This window comes from Ursus arctos, unplaced genomic scaffold (assembly GCF_023065955.2).
Source record: "Ursus arctos isolate Adak ecotype North America unplaced genomic scaffold, UrsArc2.0 scaffold_13, whole genome shotgun sequence".
NCBI classification, from domain to species: domain Eukaryota; kingdom Metazoa; phylum Chordata; class Mammalia; order Carnivora; family Ursidae; genus Ursus; species Ursus arctos.
In genome coordinates this window covers 43,099,163-43,117,517 of record NW_026622797.1, presented here as the reverse complement: position 1 = coordinate 43,117,517, position 18,355 = coordinate 43,099,163, and the positions used below count along the sequence as shown (strand labels likewise).

At 36.7% G+C, this 18,355-nt stretch overlaps 1 protein-coding gene and 1 pseudogene across 2 annotated transcripts in view; one reads left to right on the top strand and one right to left on the bottom strand.

Annotated features, from left to right (window-relative positions):
- Positions 1 to 18,355, bottom strand: part of GOPC (golgi associated PDZ and coiled-coil motif containing) — a 40,451-nt gene that overhangs the window by 10,876 nt on the left and 11,220 nt on the right. The window contains exons 2-5 of one of the 2 annotated variants that reach the window (XM_026504691.4): positions 9,651 to 9,815; positions 8,086 to 8,109; positions 4,547 to 4,722; positions 3,324 to 3,489 (exon numbers count right to left, since the gene is read on the bottom strand). In XM_026504691.4, coding sequence (XP_026360476.2) covers positions 3,324 to 3,489; positions 4,547 to 4,722; positions 8,086 to 8,109; positions 9,651 to 9,815 — 531 coding nt within the window. The remainder of the gene's footprint in view (positions 1 to 3,323; positions 3,490 to 4,546; positions 4,723 to 8,085; positions 8,110 to 9,650; positions 9,816 to 18,355) is intronic. The other variant, XM_026504692.4, reaches the window with a different exon arrangement.
- LOC123001344 (glyceraldehyde-3-phosphate dehydrogenase-like) lies at positions 15,131 to 16,045 on the top strand (annotated as a pseudogene).

Sequence of the window (18,355 nt, the reverse complement as noted above, 5' to 3'; positions counted from 1 at the left end):
TTCATTAATTTCCTGGAATGGATACACAGTAAAGTGTTAGGAAAATAATTAACAGATAAAATGAAAATAGTTGTTCTGTTAATATAGTGAAACAGATGGATGATTTTCTCATGCTTTTGTCAGTTTAATATTGATTCATCTCCTTTTAAACTGTAGGACATTACAAATGAAACTACTTCTAGGAATTAACTGATAAGCAAATATCTTCCAGAAATAAAAGTAGTAAAATGTTTATTTTCACTGGAAAATATCATAAAGATCTACATCATTTTTTTATAATTTTTATTTTGTTATATTAGTCACCATACAGTACATCCCCACTTTTTGATGCAATGTTCCATGATTCATTATTTGTGTATAACACCCAGTGCACCATGCAGTATGTGCCCTCCTTAATACCCATCACCGACCTATCCCAGTCCCCCACCTCCCTCCCCTCTGAAGCCCTCAGTTTGTTTCCCAGAGTCCATAGTCTCTCATGCTTCATTCCCCCTTCTGATTACCCCCCCTTCCTTCTTCCCTTTCTTCTCCTACCGATCTTCCTGCTATTTCTTATGTTCCATAAATGAGTGAAACCATATGATAATTGTCTTTCTCTGCTTGACTTATTTCACTTAGCATAATCTCCTCCAGTCCCGTCCATGTTGCTGCAAATGTTGGGTAATCCTTTCTGATGGCTGAGTAATATTCCATTGTATATATGGACCACAACTTCTTAATCCGGTCATCTGTTGAAGGGCATCTCAGCTCCTTCCACAATTTAGCTACTGTGGACAATGCTGCTATGAACATTGGGGTGCATATGGCCCTTCTCTTCACTACGTCTGTATCTCTGGGGTAAATACCCAGTAGTGCAGTTGCTGGATCATAGGGTAGCTCAATTTTTAACTTTTTAAGGGACCTCCACACTGTTTTCCAAAGTGGTTGTACCAACTTGCATTCTCACCAACAGTGTAAGAGGGATCCCCTTTCTCCACATCCTCTCCAACATTTGTTGCTTCCTGCCTTGTCAATTTTTGCCATTCTGACTGGTGTAAGGTGGTATCTCAAGGTGGTTTGATTTGAATTGATGGCTAATGATTTTGAACATTTTTTCATGTGTTTGTTAGCCATTTGTATGTCTTCATTGGAAAAGTGTTTATATCTTCTGCCCATTTTTTGATTTGATTATTTGTTTCACGTGTATTGAGTTTGAGAATTTTAAAGATCTACATCATTTTAACTAATTTGTAGAATTAAAAAAACAAATTGCCAACTGGATCATTAATTACTTTTCATTCTGTTGAGCTCTGGAGTCTACCTCTTAAATAAAAGACTTTGCTCCATAAATTATTCTATCTCTGGTACCTTTATTCTTTCCTTCTCTGCTAAGCTCCTCCCTTGTCCAGCATATAAATAAATTCTAAGCCTCTTCTACCTTTAAATACTGACCATGTGAAAACATAAAACAAAATTAAAAACACGTCAATTATCTACCCTCTTCTTTAGCTACCACCTTCCCTCCATCTCTCCTTAACCTTCACACAAAGTTAATCCCTACAATATCTTCTTCCTTGCCTCCCACAATCATTATTCCAGTCACTGTAATTAGGATTTTACCCCCACCTGCTTTATTAAAACTGTCTTCTTTACAAGCACTGGCAACCAACATGGCTATATTCAATGTATGCTTTTTAGTCACTATCCTACTTAAACCTTGCAGAAAGTTGATATTGTTCACTACCCCCTTCATGAAACCCTCTTTTCCTTGGTTTCTTTACTAGATGGATTATATCTGACAGCTCCATTTCAGACTCCCTCCCTTGGTGATCATTTTTTTCCCTCCTCACTCCATATAGAAGTTTCTTTCCATCCTTGGCCTCCTATTCTTTTTATTTTCTATATACTTCCCTAGGTTGTTTAATCAATTTTGTGGTTTGGTTATAACAGATAGATGATTTACCTAATATTTCTTCAACTCAGACTTCTCCTAAATTCCAGGGTCATATATCCAACTGGATATATTTTGTTTGTCCCAATGGCACCTCAAATACTACATATCTAAAACAAATCTTATATTTCCTTTTCCTCTATTTGCTTTATCAATGAATGTCATCATCTCATTCAACTGCCCACACCAAAAACCTACACTCTTCCTTCTCACATAAGCAAAAGCAGTTAATCACCATGTCCTCTTCATTCATTTTTTTTTAAGTAGGCTCCATGCCCAACATGGGGCTTGAATTCAAGACCCTGAGATTGAGAGTCACATGCTCTACCAACTGAGCCAAACAAGTGCCCCCAACTCTTCTGGATTCTAATTCTCTCAAACCTACCCTTCCTTTCAAATATACTTCCCCTACGTTCAAGATACTATAGTATCTTTCTCATGTACTTTCTTGACTCCAGTTAGTCCCTTTCCTAGTATAGCCTCTTCACTATACAAAAGTAATTTGTCAAAATAATGTTAAATCTTGAGTCCACCATTTTATTAAAAAATCCCCTGATTATCACATTAAAAGTTCCCACTCCTTTAGGTAGCATGAAATAACTTTTGCCATCTGGCCACTGCTTGGAAATTTAATGGTCCCCAATGGTCCCCAATGTGCCAGAGAAGACAATGGCATAAGTGCTTATTGCAATCCCCACTCTTCTCCCACCAACTTCACGTACATGTCAATTCTTACAATAATCTTCGCAGAGGCTACAAATACTTGAACTTGTTTAAGGCCATGGTTTATCTGGTGCTAAGATATGTAAGCCACCAGGAAGGAGTCTGACATGCTTTTCCTATGGAAAGGCTTATATTATCAGACAGCTGTAGTAATGAAATTTAATAAAGATTTATCCAGATAGAAAAGCTCTTGTACAATGGTGGCTACAGACGCAGACAGTTGGACGTGGATCTCAAATTTCATCTTAATTCAAGACGAAACAGGTGGAAATGTTCATTCAGAAACGAGAGTTGAATCTGGTTACCAAAAATTTCCTTTAAGAACTAGCCCCAAAACACTTGGCAATTTATCAATATGACTACATGTTCTCTGCTAAGCTTAAAAAAAAAAATTTAAACATGCCTAATCATGACCCAGGAAAATTCTAAAATATGAGCCAAAGTCAGAGCAATATGTATTTGCCAGCAACAGTTCAGTTTTCAGAAATACCACTTTCAGGGCAAGTCAACCAAGAACTTTCTGTATCTGTTCCAAATACATTTAATTCCACTTCCCCTTTTTAAATAATGGTTTTAAATACTATCAGAATAAAAAACATGGAAAGGACTTCTGACTACAGGAAGAAGGAAGAGGGTGAGTAAGTAAGAAACAGTAATGAAGCAAACGTACGTGGCCTGGAGGGGCCTGCATTGGTCGCTTCAGGTCATTACGTCCCCTACAGGCTCTGATCACAGTTTTGTGACGATGCAGATGTATTTCAGCTTCCAACTGGTTCCAAAGTTTATCATGAGCCGGTCCCTTCATATCTCGTCCTAGTAACTGTATTTGTTGGACCCTTTATATTGAAAAAAGAGTTAATTCAGTTAGTTTTCCATTATTATAATTTTTATGACAGAGAGAATTCAGAAAAATTACTGAACACAAGTAGCTTTTGCATAAATCTGTTCGTCATAAAACTAGTACCTTCAGGAACCTCCTGAGGTCTCTCAGATTTGTAAAGTACCTAAAGTCTGAAAAGAACAGATGTCTTCAAGAAAGAACTAGTGTTTTTAAAAAAGAATGAATGAGACCTTTTCTAATCATATACTTAATTCAAATACATCTAAAAACAATTCTTGAGACTAATGTCAATGAACGTGTTTCATGGCTTACACACAATCAGGGTAGGTCAACAAACTTAGATACTATTGAATACTAGGACTTTACAAGAGTCTAACTGTACAAAAACATTTCTTTTAATGATTGTTTTTACAAAATTATTATTTTAAATACAGCAAAAGTTACTAGAAAATGTGAACTTCAACGTAATTTAAATTATTTTTATTTGCTCCATATCAGTTCTTAATGTGATGTCAAAACAATGAGTAAAAAAGTATTTACCAAAAATAATAAATTACCAAAGTCTGTGAATAATTAACTGTAAGAAATTAATGCAAGCAGAACTCTGTATTATTATGATAAAGTCACTGTCATTCCAATGTGTTTGGAGGTTCAAGAAAGATTACGTTTCAATGATCACAGAAAGAATTCCTTATGGAAGTCATGCTGCACGTGTGAACGTCACCTTTTACAGTTTCAAGGCAGGAAATGGCTGAAAAGTGCAGATCTAAAGTTATTAGCATTTCCAAGTAAGTTCCTATCAGTGTGTGTGTGTGTGTGTGTGTGTGTGTGTGTATGTGTGTGTGTAAACCAGAAATACTTACGTAGTATGGGTAAATAAATCTGCAATATATAATGCTATCAATATTAAGTTAACAACAATAAGCTAAAACCAACTGTAAAATAACTCTTAAAATAGGATTCATGTTTCATTTACCACAAGAGGTAAGAGTCAACCTCATTAAATATTCAATTTGTTACCTAAGAGTACAAGGTACTCATTTTTTACACACCTTCCCGCCAGTTCCTTATCCAAGTACTTGGCAGCCAGTCTTGCCCCATAAACTTCAGCCTGGAGAACAGCTATATGTCTACGAAGGGCTTCATTCTCTTTTCTCAACAACTTCACTTCAGCTTCAAGTTGAGCTTCTTTCATTTTTTCTTTTTTGTTTGCTTCAAGCTCTCTCTCCTATTTTAATTTAAAAAAAAAAACAACACAATGTGATGAAAATACTTTTAAGGCTTTTTAGCAACAGACCATGTTCCTTAAAATACATAAAAGCGCACACAGTCTACAATACCAACAATGAAAGCATATGATAAAAGTTACCACTTCATTTCTATAAAATGGAACACACAAACAAAGATTTGGATCCAATTCTTTTTAACTAGTACCAGAAGGTGTTGGAACCCCTTCCACATAAGATAATTCCATGCCTTGGGATACTCCGACACTGAGAATACTAAGACAATTAGTCTTCTCTAAGCTCATGTCATCATATCCTAATAGGAGTGGCTTCAGTGAATAACTGAATGTGCTCTCTGTTTACTTTCTAAAAATGACTCAAGAAACTAGACTAAGATAAAAATAATCACTCTGGTGGTTGTACCCAAACATTTAATTAACTTTAATGCAACAACTCTTTTTTGTTGTTTTTGTTGTTTTTTAATTATTTTTTTTATTTTTTAAAGATTTTATTTATATATTAGAGAGAAAGCACAAGCAGGAAGAGCGGCAGGCAGAGGGAGAAGCAGGCTCCCTGGTGAGCAAGAAGCCCAATGCAGGACTTGATCCCAGGACCCTGGGATCACGACATGAGCCAAAGGCAGACATTCAATGGACTGAGCCGCTCAGGCATCCCTAATGCAACAATTCAGTAAACAAGTCAAAATCCTTCAGTTACACAGATAGATTCTACAGCTAATTTACCTTAGAGGACTATAAGAAACTTATACTGTTTAAATTAGAACAGATACTCTAATTTTTTAAAGAACGTTTAATGGTCGTGGAAAAATGCTGGTAACAATGCATTGGAACATTTACACATTAAAAAAATTCTCTACTTAGGGGTGCTTGAATGGCTTAGTCGTTAAGTGTCTGCCTTCCGCTCAGGGCGTGATGGGATCGAGCCCCATATTGGGCTCCTCCGCTGGGAGCCTGCTTCTTCCTCTCCCACTCCCCCTGCTTGTGTTCCCTCTCGCTGGCTGTTGTCTCTCTCTGTCAAATAAATAAATAAAATCTTTAAAAAAAAATTCTCTACTTAAGCATATCTATGGTGTAGATTATCATTGAATTTGGGGATCTGATACATCTATCTGTCCATATGTCAAAGTGAATGAAGTTAAAACGAATGTTTGCAGAGGAAAACAAGGCCCCACCTGGCTCCAATGAAGTAGGATGGACATCCATTTTTAGCTCTCATAAAAGGATGCCATCCTATGCCCCACTTGGGAGATAGTCCATATATGTGAATTACAGGTGTTAGCCAGAGTATAAAACCTTAAGATCTTTGCCATCTAATTTTTATCACAAGTTTACACATGAGAAATAATGTTCAATTTACCTTAAAAGTATAAAGTACAGTATGTCTATTCCTATAAATCAGGAGTGACAAATGTTAAATGCCTTTAGGACCCAAGCACAAAACACATAGGCCGATACAGGACGAAGTAGAGTGGGAAATGGAAGGTACAAACTCCTGCCTAAAGGCAGTCGAATTCAAATACACAACTCTGTGGCCAAACAAAACTCTTCTGAGAGCTGAATAAGGGCCCTGATAGATAGATATTTTAAGTGTTATTTTTGGATCAAGAAAACTATCCAAACACTGTAAACTTCCATTTATCCTAAGAAGGGTTTTCACTGCCTTACGGAACTTCTTTTACAGACTCATGATACACAGAAGCTACAAACCTTGTGAAATGTGGCTGTATTTGTTGACGAGATGTGGAAGACACTGTTCGCTGTGTCCCCTTTGTGAGACTTAAAGATCTAGCTCAGCACCAGAAAAAAATGTTTCTCTTGAGCAAATGGCAAGTGATACTGTTTCTATTGTATGGGTACTGATTATTGTAATTATTTCCCTTTTTATTCTGGATATTAAGAAGCTGAGAAACAAATTTAAACAAACTTCTAACAATTCTGGAATATATGTTGGTACTGATTTAACTATGTGCTTTGGTCTACTGTTTTGACAATAAGTAGATCAATAAATGATACAGTTAAACATCAATATATGATATATTTAAATACAAGGCAGTGAGTACACAGTACACACACAAAACATATACAAGCTAAAATGAGTAATTACCAAGCAGCAGATATATTTATTACCTTTGATTAAAAATATTTGTTACTATTATAAATAGAGGAAGATTAATTAGCAGTCTTTTTCAACTTCTGTAAAAAATATAACCATTAGACCATAATTTCTAGACACTGTTTTTCAAGAATTTGAAGAACTAATAATCTAGAATCCTCCTTTTACATCAACTTTGGAATTATTAAAATCGCAATTTATTTCAGAACCTATTTCCTAAAAGCAAGTATCAGCTCCAAAAAAACCCCACAGTTTGGATAACATGAACAAAAATCTTTTTTATGACATTTACTGAAGTTAATGCTGTTTGTTTCAGAAAAAGAGTTCCCAGAAGACCAAGTATTCTTTGGTTTATGGACTAAATAAACTTTAGGTTGAGAATTATCTACTTACAATTACTTTGATGAGCTATTTATTACAATATTTATGAAATCTGAGAAACACATATTGAGTCACGATTCAAACCCCTAATGAATCTGACAAACTCTCAGGCCTGAAAATAACATTTGCAAGCATGACTAGGACTAAGAAAACTGAAGTTAATCACTTTTAGTTTTAAAGAAAAAATATATATCTTTGGTTAACCTGTTTAATAGGTAATAAGCAAGAAGCTCATTTTGTATTTAGAGAGCCAAACAGTATTTTTTCAAAAGAAATAAAGCCATAAGACAAACTGGAACCTGATTAGGTTAGGATAGTGAGGATAATACTAAGTATTTATATATTGTTATTTTCTAAAATAAGTTCTGGTAAAGAGTTTTAAAATTCAGTTGTTTCAAAGGCCACACAATTATTCCAAGACTGCTAAAGAATTATAATACATGCAGTGGATAAGAAACCAACATGCACATTCTTTCTCTGGGGATAAATTCAAATAGAAAAAGAGGAAAAAGGTGGGTCTGCTTAATATATCTTCCAAATACTCAAGTGGGAAAACCAATTGCTCTTTTGAAATAGAGGTTTGCGCAAGTTACAAGGCTCAGAAGTTGTCATTAATTGATGGGTTCTGCAAATAATGGTTATAAATCACAAACAAAAGAAAAATCTTTGACAACGTGTAGTGAGAAAAGAGCAATGGGCCACCAACTGAACTTTTCAGGTACAGGCAGATTAAAAAACTATCATCATGAACGTCATTTCCAAATACAAAGTGACAACATGTAATACGCAAGTAAGACACTAAGAACACTTCAGCATGACATATTAAAGCAAAACAGAAACAACATACTTACCAGTTCCTCCACAGAGGGGACAGACTTAAGATATAAGAAAAAAGTTCGATAATTAGAAAAATATCAAACAAATGAATTTATCTAGTGGTATAAAATTATTTTAAGGAAAATTCCCATATGTTGAATATCATTTGAGTAAAGTTCATTTAGAACAAATATATTTGCAAATCCATAAGCAATAATAACTACATAGTGTTAGATTGAAACTTTTTGTTTCACCAAAATTAGTCCAACCTACCTGGTTCAGTGCCTTTCCATTATAGCACCTGTTTCAGATCTAATGTTAAAACTTCAAGTAAATTCTTTTCTAGTGAAAAAGTACATTGTTTCTCAATGTTAACATCAAACATCCCAAAGAGGCAGCGAGAAATCTGACTCATTTCAGTTCACAGAACAAGATTACTAACTTAGATTCATAAAATTTCTGAATTTAAACGGTTTAAGGAGAATGTACATATTCAATTAAATAAATTCTAACATCAGTATTAGAAACCAATCAAATCAAATGAACTGAAATCAAATGTATGACTTAAAAATGTATGACTATCATCATTTCATCTCCTGCTCTCCCAAGCTGTATCTGTCTTACTGCTGTGTCCCCTGTGGTCAACAAAGTATCTGGCACATAGTGCATCCTTAATACACAGGAGGTTAAGCTGAAATGAGACCAAAAAAATTCTACTTAACCTGTATTAAGAGGGCAAAGGTTAATTGTGGAAAATGTCTATACTGAGTATTATACAAACATTACAGAACATTCAGTGGCAGGAAAAATGCTTATAAGAGCAACAGAAAAAAATGTGCCACTGATTGGCACCTAATTGCATTTTCCCCTTCTTCCTTAATAACAGAACTCCAGTTTGACTGTAGGTGGCCATGTGACCAACTGAGAGGCTGAAATGCAAGTTGGGATTGCCAATGAGACGGCTAACTGGATGGGCAAAAATCACTGAGGAGGACTTCGTGAAAAGTTCTTTAAAGAAGGCTAATGCAGCCTGAGCGTCCTAATGCAGCAGAAGCGTCCTTTTGCCCTTTTCATCCTTCCCTCTTGCTGCCTGGAATGAAGAAATCCTAAGGACGGAAGCCATGAGCTAAAAATGGCAGAGCACAACAACAAAAAGCACCCGGGATATACCTAGTTATATCTATAGAGCTATCATATCAGCTCTGGACTACCTATCTCGGGACTTGAGAAAAAATAATTTGCACTCTTCAAAAATAATTCCAGTGTTATTTAGATTTCTGTTATATGCAGCTGAACTTAATCCTAACTGATCCAATACGGCAAAAAAAAAAAAAAAAGTTTACATGTTATAATCACAAATATCTTTTAAATGTATTTACATAGATATTTTCAAAGTATCAACTGCTTATCAATTGGTATTATCACTTCTCACCTCTAGGTAATGAGACTGTGGATGACCATAAAGATCTTTACATTTCCTGCGTTTTCTGAATTTCCCACAATAAGCACATATTACCTTCTATATTCAGAGCCTCATTAAAAACTGTCCTTTTCCCCGTCTACAATACACGTAAGTATATTTACCTTCTAAACTACTTACCAGTTTTGCCTTAATGGTACCAGAGTCAACACTCTGACCAGTTTTAGCATGGAGCTGAAGCTGGATAGAGTGCAGCTGTAAAAGCTGATCGTGGACTTCCTTCTCCAATACAACCTTCTCTGCCTGGGTCTCTGTCAGTTCAGATTTCAGATCTACCAACTGGGCCTTTAAAACAATAATGAAAAACATCAAGTAAGCTAATTTCCTTCATTTTGACTCTAATAATTATTCAAAGAGGACACAGAGAGACCTTTAAAATGAACAGATGAACACCAGAATGAATGATGAACTGAGTTATGAGACATCCAACTAAATAGTCATAAATTCAATAGCACAGGTAGGATGATTTGAGTGGCAAGAGAACCAACTCCACCATAAACGGTATCTTCTTTCTTTAAAATAAAGTTTGTTTGCTTGTTTGTTTATAATCTGTACATTTATTTATAATCTCTACATCCGTGTAGGGCTCACACTCAAAACCGCGAGATCAAGAGTCCCATTCTCTTCCAATTGAGCCAGCCAGGTACCCCCTTAAACAGTATCACCCTAATAACAAAGAATGCTACTTCCATTTTACTTTGCCTACTTGAAGAGGGCTTTTCACTGTTTCACCTTTACCTACAAAGTTTATGTAAATATAAAGGTATCAGATGGTTCATCATCCTCAGGGATAACATATGTGCCACAGTGGTCCACTAACATTAATGGTAATTAAAGGAGAGGCAAGTGGCCACCCCAGAGAATACTAGTGCATATCAATCAACCCACTAACTAGTTAATTATTTTAGGTGCTAAGGTGGGAGCCACTGAGGTCACAATGAGCCTAAATATCAGAATTAACTGTAAGTAACAGTTCTGCTATAGCAGAACAACTCCTCAGAACCACTTAGCCATTCAAGTTGAATTTTTATTTTTCACAATTGATGTGTTTTACAGTTGTGCACGGGATGTGTTTCTTCTGGGTCTGGTCTTCCCAACTGGCCGATAGATTAAAGCTCAAGAAAAGGCCTGAGTTTTCTATTTAATTCAACATAATTATACTAAGCATCAAGGGGCTCAATGAGAAAAGTGTGGAAAATACATTTAAAATTATAGATGATAATTATATATGTCTTGGAGAAGCTTTCTTATCAACTGAGGTGATGTAAATGCAAGCCCACTAAAGAAAAATGTGGCAAGTTACAGATATATTTAGAATGGGTCATCCCAAGGAATTCAAAGCAAAGGAAGGTTTGAAGAGGGTCAGTGAGGGAAAGAGAGTTCAGAAGTGCTCTGAAGTGACAAGGACAAAATAGAAGCAGTAAAGCAGTCTAGAGATGGAAAGAAGACTAGGAGAGGCAGAAAGAAACCAGAAGCAACTTCGGTTAATTCTCTGGGTATAGCGACCAAAGGACTGAAATACATCTCTACATCCCAACAGCACCAATCAGTACCTAGTACATAAAAGATGTTCAAGAAATATTCTTGAGTTGAAATGAATTCTAAAACTAGCCCTGTGCTTCCAGATAAATCACTCTGTCTTCACTGGTTTCCCCAATTTTAAAACAGGGATAATATCCACGGCTTTGACTAGTCTCATAAGATTATTAATCTTAGGCATGAAAGCACTTACTACAAATATGAAGATGTTACTATCAAGAAGATTCGACTACTCCGAGAAGTCCTCTATTGACAGAATGCCCAAGACCGGACAGGAAAGTGAAGCTGGATAAATGACTAGCTCTGGATGAAAGACCAAAACTGAGATTTAAGCCCACTGAAAATCACTACATGCTCTCAATGACATTTTTGCTTTTGTTTTAATGACGGCTTTATTGATATAATTCCCCTACAATAAAATGCACTCTTTTTAAGGTGTACGATTGAGCAGTTTTTAGTATATTCATAGAGTTAATGCAACCATCATCACTGGATAACTTTGAAACATTTTCTTCCAATGACATTTTAGCAACATGCTATTTGCAGGAAAGGTGAAGATAGGGACATTACCAACACCCTATCGTAGCTTTCCAAATGACATGATCGTGGTAATTTAGTAAATGAAAACAAAGCATTTCACGATGCTGAAAGGAAATTGTTGGCAACACAGACTGAATGTCCAGTGGAAAATTAGATCAACAATGACAAATATTTCAAGCTTAGAGAACAGTGAAGCCATTGAAGGAAATAGTAAGATCAGGATGGTAGCTTATTTAGACATGAGGGAGGAAGACAGATGAGTTCAGTTTTACACGTTTGATTTTTGTGTCAGCCATGACATAATCAACAGGAACTATCCCACAGAATGTTGGAAATAAAAAAACGAAAAAAACAAGTGATTAATCGGGACTAGGGTTGGCACAAGAAGCATGGAGACAGGAATTTATATCCTAAGACTGAATTAGAGAGAAAACAGATGGCCAAGGACTGGGGCTTGGGTAACAACCAGAGGTAGAAGAAAAGAGGTGGCATGCTCTAAATATAAACCAAAATGTTTCATAATATAAACACTGCTGCATCTTGCTTGTGTTAATTCTTAGAGATCGCTCCATATCAGAAGAACTTCCTCATTCCTTTTTATAATATTTTCATTTATGTATAACTTACATCAGAGAAGTACACACACAATGAATTCCAAAAAATAAATGTATCTATTGAACTACCACCCAGATAAAGAAACAGGGCAGTACTAGCGCTCAAGGACTCTCCTTGTAGCTCCTTCCCAATCACTACCTTCACTTTCACCCACAGACATAACCATTAGAGTGATACTCTGAACTCTAACATCACAGCTAGTTTTGCCTGGTTTTGAATGTTATATAAATAGAATCATATGGTACGCATTCACTCATGCCTGGCTTTTGCCTTAAGATTATGTTTATGAGATTCATTCATGTTTTGTACAGCTGCAGTTCATTCATTTTCACTATTATATAGTGTTCACTAAATGATTATACCAAAATTTATCATTTTCATTCTTTTTGATGGATATCTATGCTGTTTTCCAGTTTTTGACTATTAAATTGATATTGGTATGAACCTGTCTTTTTGTACATACGCAATACACTTCTATCAAGTAGATATCTAAGAGGGAAACTGCTGGTTTACAGTGTATGTATATGTTAAACCTTGATAAATAAGGCCAGTTTTCCAAGTGATTGTGCAACTAACATGCCCCCCACATAGGAGAACTCTGACAGCTTCCCATCCTTGCCTTCACTTGGCACTGTCAATCTTTTTACTTTTAGCCATTCTGGCAGGAATGCAGTGGAATTCCATCACGATTTTAATTAAACCTTCTTGATTACTAATAAGGTTAATCACCTTTTTCATATTTTTATTGGCCATCTGGATATTCTGTTTTGTGAAATGCCTATCAAGTCTCTTGCCTATTTTTCTACAGGAGTATCTATTTTTTTCTTATTCTTGCAAGCCCACTCTCTCTCTCCCCCTCCCTCCAAACACACACACACACACACACACACACACACACACACACAAACACAAACACATTAAGAGCAGGGGAATGGGCAAAAAGGGGTGAAGGGGAATGAAAGGTACAGGCTTTCAGTTATAGAATGAGTAAGTCACAGGATGAAAGGTACAGCATAGGGAATATAGTCAATGGTATTATAATAGCACTGTATGGTAAAAGATGGTAGCTACACTTAACGCTGAGCATGGCAGAGCATATAGAGTTGTTGAATCATTATGTTGTACACCTAAAACTAATGTAACATTGAGTGTCAACTATACTTCAACTTAAAAAAAAAGATTCAAATGCTAAAAGAAATAATTACGCTAATAGTTGACTCTGTTCTCTAAATATAAAAAATATACACAAGAGATTAAAGTAGAACGTCATTTCCATTGCCTTCTAAAAGTGTATGTAACAGTTTTCACACCATGTCTTTCACAAATACTCCTAACTGAAAAACTTAGAAAAGAAAACAAAAACCTTACATGTATGATAAATATGTCTTACAGATCTTCTTCCATTTAATAAAAACCATGCCTACCAAAAAACTTACAAACATTTAAAATCACCTCTTACTTGACAATGTTCAGTACATTTTGAAGACTGCTCCTTTAAAGTACAAATAAGTCTTGGGGCGCCTGGGTGGCTTAGTTGGTTAAGCGTCTGCCTTCGGCTCAGGTCATGATCTCAGGGTCCCGGGATGCAGCCCCACATTGGACTCCCTGCTCAGCAGGGAGTCTGCTTCTCCTTCTCCATCTGCCCCCTCCTTGTTCTCTCTCTTTCACATTCTATCTCAAATAAATAAATAAAATCTTTTAAAAAAATTAGTGTCTGGGGGCGCCTGGGTGGCACAGCGGTTAAGCGTCTGCCTTCGGCTCAGGGCGTGATCCCGGCGTTATGGGATCGAGCCCCACGTCAGGCTCCTCCGCTATGAGCCTGCTTCTTCCTCTCCCACTCCCCCTGCTTGTGTTCCCTCTCTCGCTGGCTGTCTCTATCTCTGTCGAATAAATAAATAAAATCTTAAAAAAAAAAAAATTAGTGTCTGGAAAGTCCTTCTTAGTTCAAAAAGAATAAAAAACTCAAAAACCTATAGGTTTTTATAGTCTTTGAAACAAAGTAATCACAAAAGGAAAACAAATATTTGAATAATACACACTCTTTTTGAACAATATGAAGCTTATGCTAAAGTGAACCTATACCCAGAAATAGTTTAAAATAAGCCATTTAATCTATCACAACCCTTACCTCTTTTTTCATTACAGTGACTTTTATTCTGTATTTATCTTATTCTTTACAGTGTTGTTTAATACATTCCTCTATGCAGATCTGGAATATATTCCTCTATGTAGATCTATAACTGAAAGTTAGATCTAAAGGTTTAGTTAAGGGTGCCTGGCTTGCTCAGTCATTAGAGCATGTTGACTCTTGATCCTGCAGTTGTGTGAGTTCGAGACCCATGCTAAGTATAGAGATAACTTAAAAATTTTTTTTTTAAATCTTTAAAGGTTTAATTAGGTTTACTTAATTAAATCTTTGTGACAAGGGGTATGCAGTATGTTTCAAAAGGCGAATACTGCCTGGTCATCCCAATATGATTTATCTTTCAAACCAAAAATTTCATGAGTTATTAATAACTGAGTAAAACAAGTTAACAAAGAAGTTAAAAAGGCATAAGTGGTATTCATTAATTAATTTGGCAGACTAATATTTAAGTCAGAAATGATTATAATTTTAAAAGGGCAAGGAAAACAGGGTAGTACAGAGGTCTTTTGAATGTGGCCTATTACAAACATGGACTCTTCATTAAGATAAATAATTTTTGAAGAGGTTACCTAACTTAAAAAGTAAGTAAAAATTCTTTACAAAGAGAAGCCCAGGCTCTCTGTTTCTCCTTGTTCAACAGACAGCTGCATCTTTTTGTTCAGTACCAGTGGGATTTGGATTGGGCCATCTTGGGTACCTGGTCACCACGACTGCTTTTAACTCTTGCAAAGTTGACACTGTTGCCATCAACGACCCCTTCACTAACCTCAACTACATGGTCTATGTGTACCAGTATGACTTCGCCCACCGCAAATTTAAAGGCACAGTCAAGGCTGAGGACAGAAAACTTGTCATCAATGGAAAGCCCATCTCCATCTTCCAGAAGGGAAATCCCTCCAGCATTAAATTGGGTGATGCTGATGCTGAGTATGTTGTGGAATCCGCTGGTATCTTTACTACCATAGAGAAGGATGGGGCTCACCTGAAGGGTGGGACCAAGAGGGTCATCACCTCTGCCCCTTTTGATGATGGCCCATGTATGTGATGAGCATGAACCATGAGAAGTATGACAACTCCTTCAAGACCATCAGCAATGCCTCCTGTACCACCAACTGCCTGGCCCCTCTGTCCAAGATCATTCACGACAACTTGGGTAACATGAAAAGACTAATGACACAGTCCCATGCCATCCATGCCACCAAGAAGACCGCGGATGGCCCCTCTGAGAAGCTGTGGCGTGATGGCTGAGGGGCTGCCCAGAACATCACCCCTGCTTCTACAGCGAAGGATGGAGGCAAGGTTATCTGGGACCTGAATGGGAAGCTCACTGGTTTGGCCTTCCATGTCCTCACCTCCAACATGTTAGTCATGGATCTGACCTGCTGCCTAAAGAAAACTGCCAAATACAATGATATCAAGAAGATGGTGAAGCAGGCATCAGAGGACCCCCTCAAGGGCATCCTGGGCACCACTGAGGACCGCGTTGTCTCCTACAGCTTTAACAGTGGCACCTACTCTTCCACCTTCGGTGCTGGGACTGGCATTGCCCTCAATGACCACTGTGTCAAGCTCATTTCCTGGTATGACAATGAATTTGGCTACAACAACCAGGTGGTAGATCTTATGGTCCACGTGGCCTCCAAGAAGTAAGAGCCCCCTGGACCACCAGCCCCGGTGAGAGCACAAAAGGAAGACAGAGCCCTCAGCTGCTGGAGAGTCCTTGCCCCAAATTATCCCCCAATACAATGAGAATCTCTTGACCGTAACAAGTTTCCCTCCTAAATCCTCTGAAGAAGGAGAGGGGCTTAGGGAGCCCTACTTTGTTATGTACATCAATAAAGTACATTGTATCTACCAAGAAAAATAAAGTAAAATAAAATTCAAAGCCCAATTTTATTTTTCAAACAAGTATTTCAAATTTACTCTAAATTTAGTAATATTTAAGTAACTCTTTTCTTGTCTAAGATGTAAGCATTTTAGTTGCTAAGAAAACAGTCATTGATAAATTTTATGTCAAGATTAGAAATTTCCATATTTTATTTGATGGTTACATTCCTAACATCACCAAATTATAGAAGTTAAAGAGATCTTAGAGAACATAAAGACTATGATTATGACAATTACTATTTTCATAATGAAACCAAGGCCAATCAAAATTGTTTTTATATCCAGGACTACCCAACTGGTCAGCAGCAAAACAGCACTTTGAACCCAATTACTCACAGGGCAAGGCAGTGGAAGTGTTATCAAGCAGCTGGCCATAAGGGGAAAGAATGTGTTTCTATAGCTACAATACACATGTTTAACTTACTAACAATATTCACAGCTACCACAAAGCAAGTATCTATATACCATATGGCAGGCATATACACACCATACATTAACTGTAATTCTTACTCTCCAAGTTTTTTCTTAATAGTTAAGGAAACTGGAAGTCAGAGTTTAAACAATTTGCCCAAAATCACACAGCTAATAAGTAACAGACTCAAAATCAGTCTGATCATAAAAAAGCCTGAGTATCTTTCACCTGACTGTCTTACCCTGGCAACACTAGAACTAGTAAAGACTGAAAGTTGAAAGGAAACAGCTGATTTCAACATTCAACTCTTACTTAAATTTTCAAGCAATATCCCAAAAATGCTTTAAAAAGCAAAACCAAAAACAGTTAAAAACTATGTTAAATACAGCCTTAATTTGGGATAAAATTTTCACTTTCCTACATTTGATCTTGAAGATTCATTTACAGAAAAAATAAAACAAAGCTGACCATCAAGACATTCTTTTCCTCGACAGTAAGGATAAAATGATCTTATCCTAGGAGGGTCTCCGGGCCTTACTTAATACCACGGCCTTCACTACACCCAAGCCATTAAATCAACCACTGATGAGATTTTCTAAAGCAGTGATTCTCAGCGTGTGGTCCAGCCCGAATGGAGTGTGGAGACAGATGAAAATTTAAGGCATATTTCGCAAGGTAGGAATGAAGTATTCCCAAAAAAGAAAAAGACAGAGAAGTAGTCTATCTAAATAACATTACAGCATTATCACCCCCACTTATCTGTATTTAATGGAGCTGTTACTTTTCTATTTGTCATCTCACACTCTTTCAAACACCCAAACTTTTCCAACAAGATAATTCCTCTCTAAAATAATCCGTCACTACTGGATTCCACTGTGTGGCACCAAAATCAAAGGAATTTTTGTATTTTAAGTTTCCTATTTTTCCACTTTGTCTAGACTTTAATCCTCTGTCCATGTTCTCTTCTAAAAATACACAAGTTATATTTTTTTCTTTCTAAACATAAACTAGTTTTTATTTAACAGTCTTATGGATAAAAATGCCAATTAGTTTACCTTAAGCACTCCCCAAAAACCTCTAGCTCAGGAGAAGATCAAACTGAGACAAGGAACCAGCAAACCTCATATTGCACGGCAGGGAACTTGGATCTAGATCAATCATTAGTTTCAGCATGTCCTTCAGCTCTTTCAGTAACACATTTTAGAGGGCCCAAATAAGAACCTAAAAAAATCTGGTAAAACAACTTCATTTTGCACATGAAGAAACTAAGGCCCAGAGAGATTACGTGAGTTGCCCCAAATTACAAATGGCATTAAAACGCAGACCTCCTGACACCCTGTGTAATCCTGGCAGTAATAGGGAAATGGTGACAAAGCAGCGCAGGAGCTCCAAATGAGATCACATCCCCAAATCTCAGACAGACAGGGCTTTAAGCAAGAGACTCAGAACACCCTCATCTAGCCAGCAACCCCCCCACACACACACAGGGGCTCATGCATATGCACAAAAAGACACACACGCAGGCACAGACATGCATGCACACAAAAGCATACATTCCCCAAGTTGCTTAAGAATTACAGAGAAAATAGTTGACTCCAAATAGCAGTTAACTGTAATGAACAACAGCACAGAAAGCTGCTGACAAAGAAGTAAATATAATTTCACATTTACCTATAAACGTTTCCA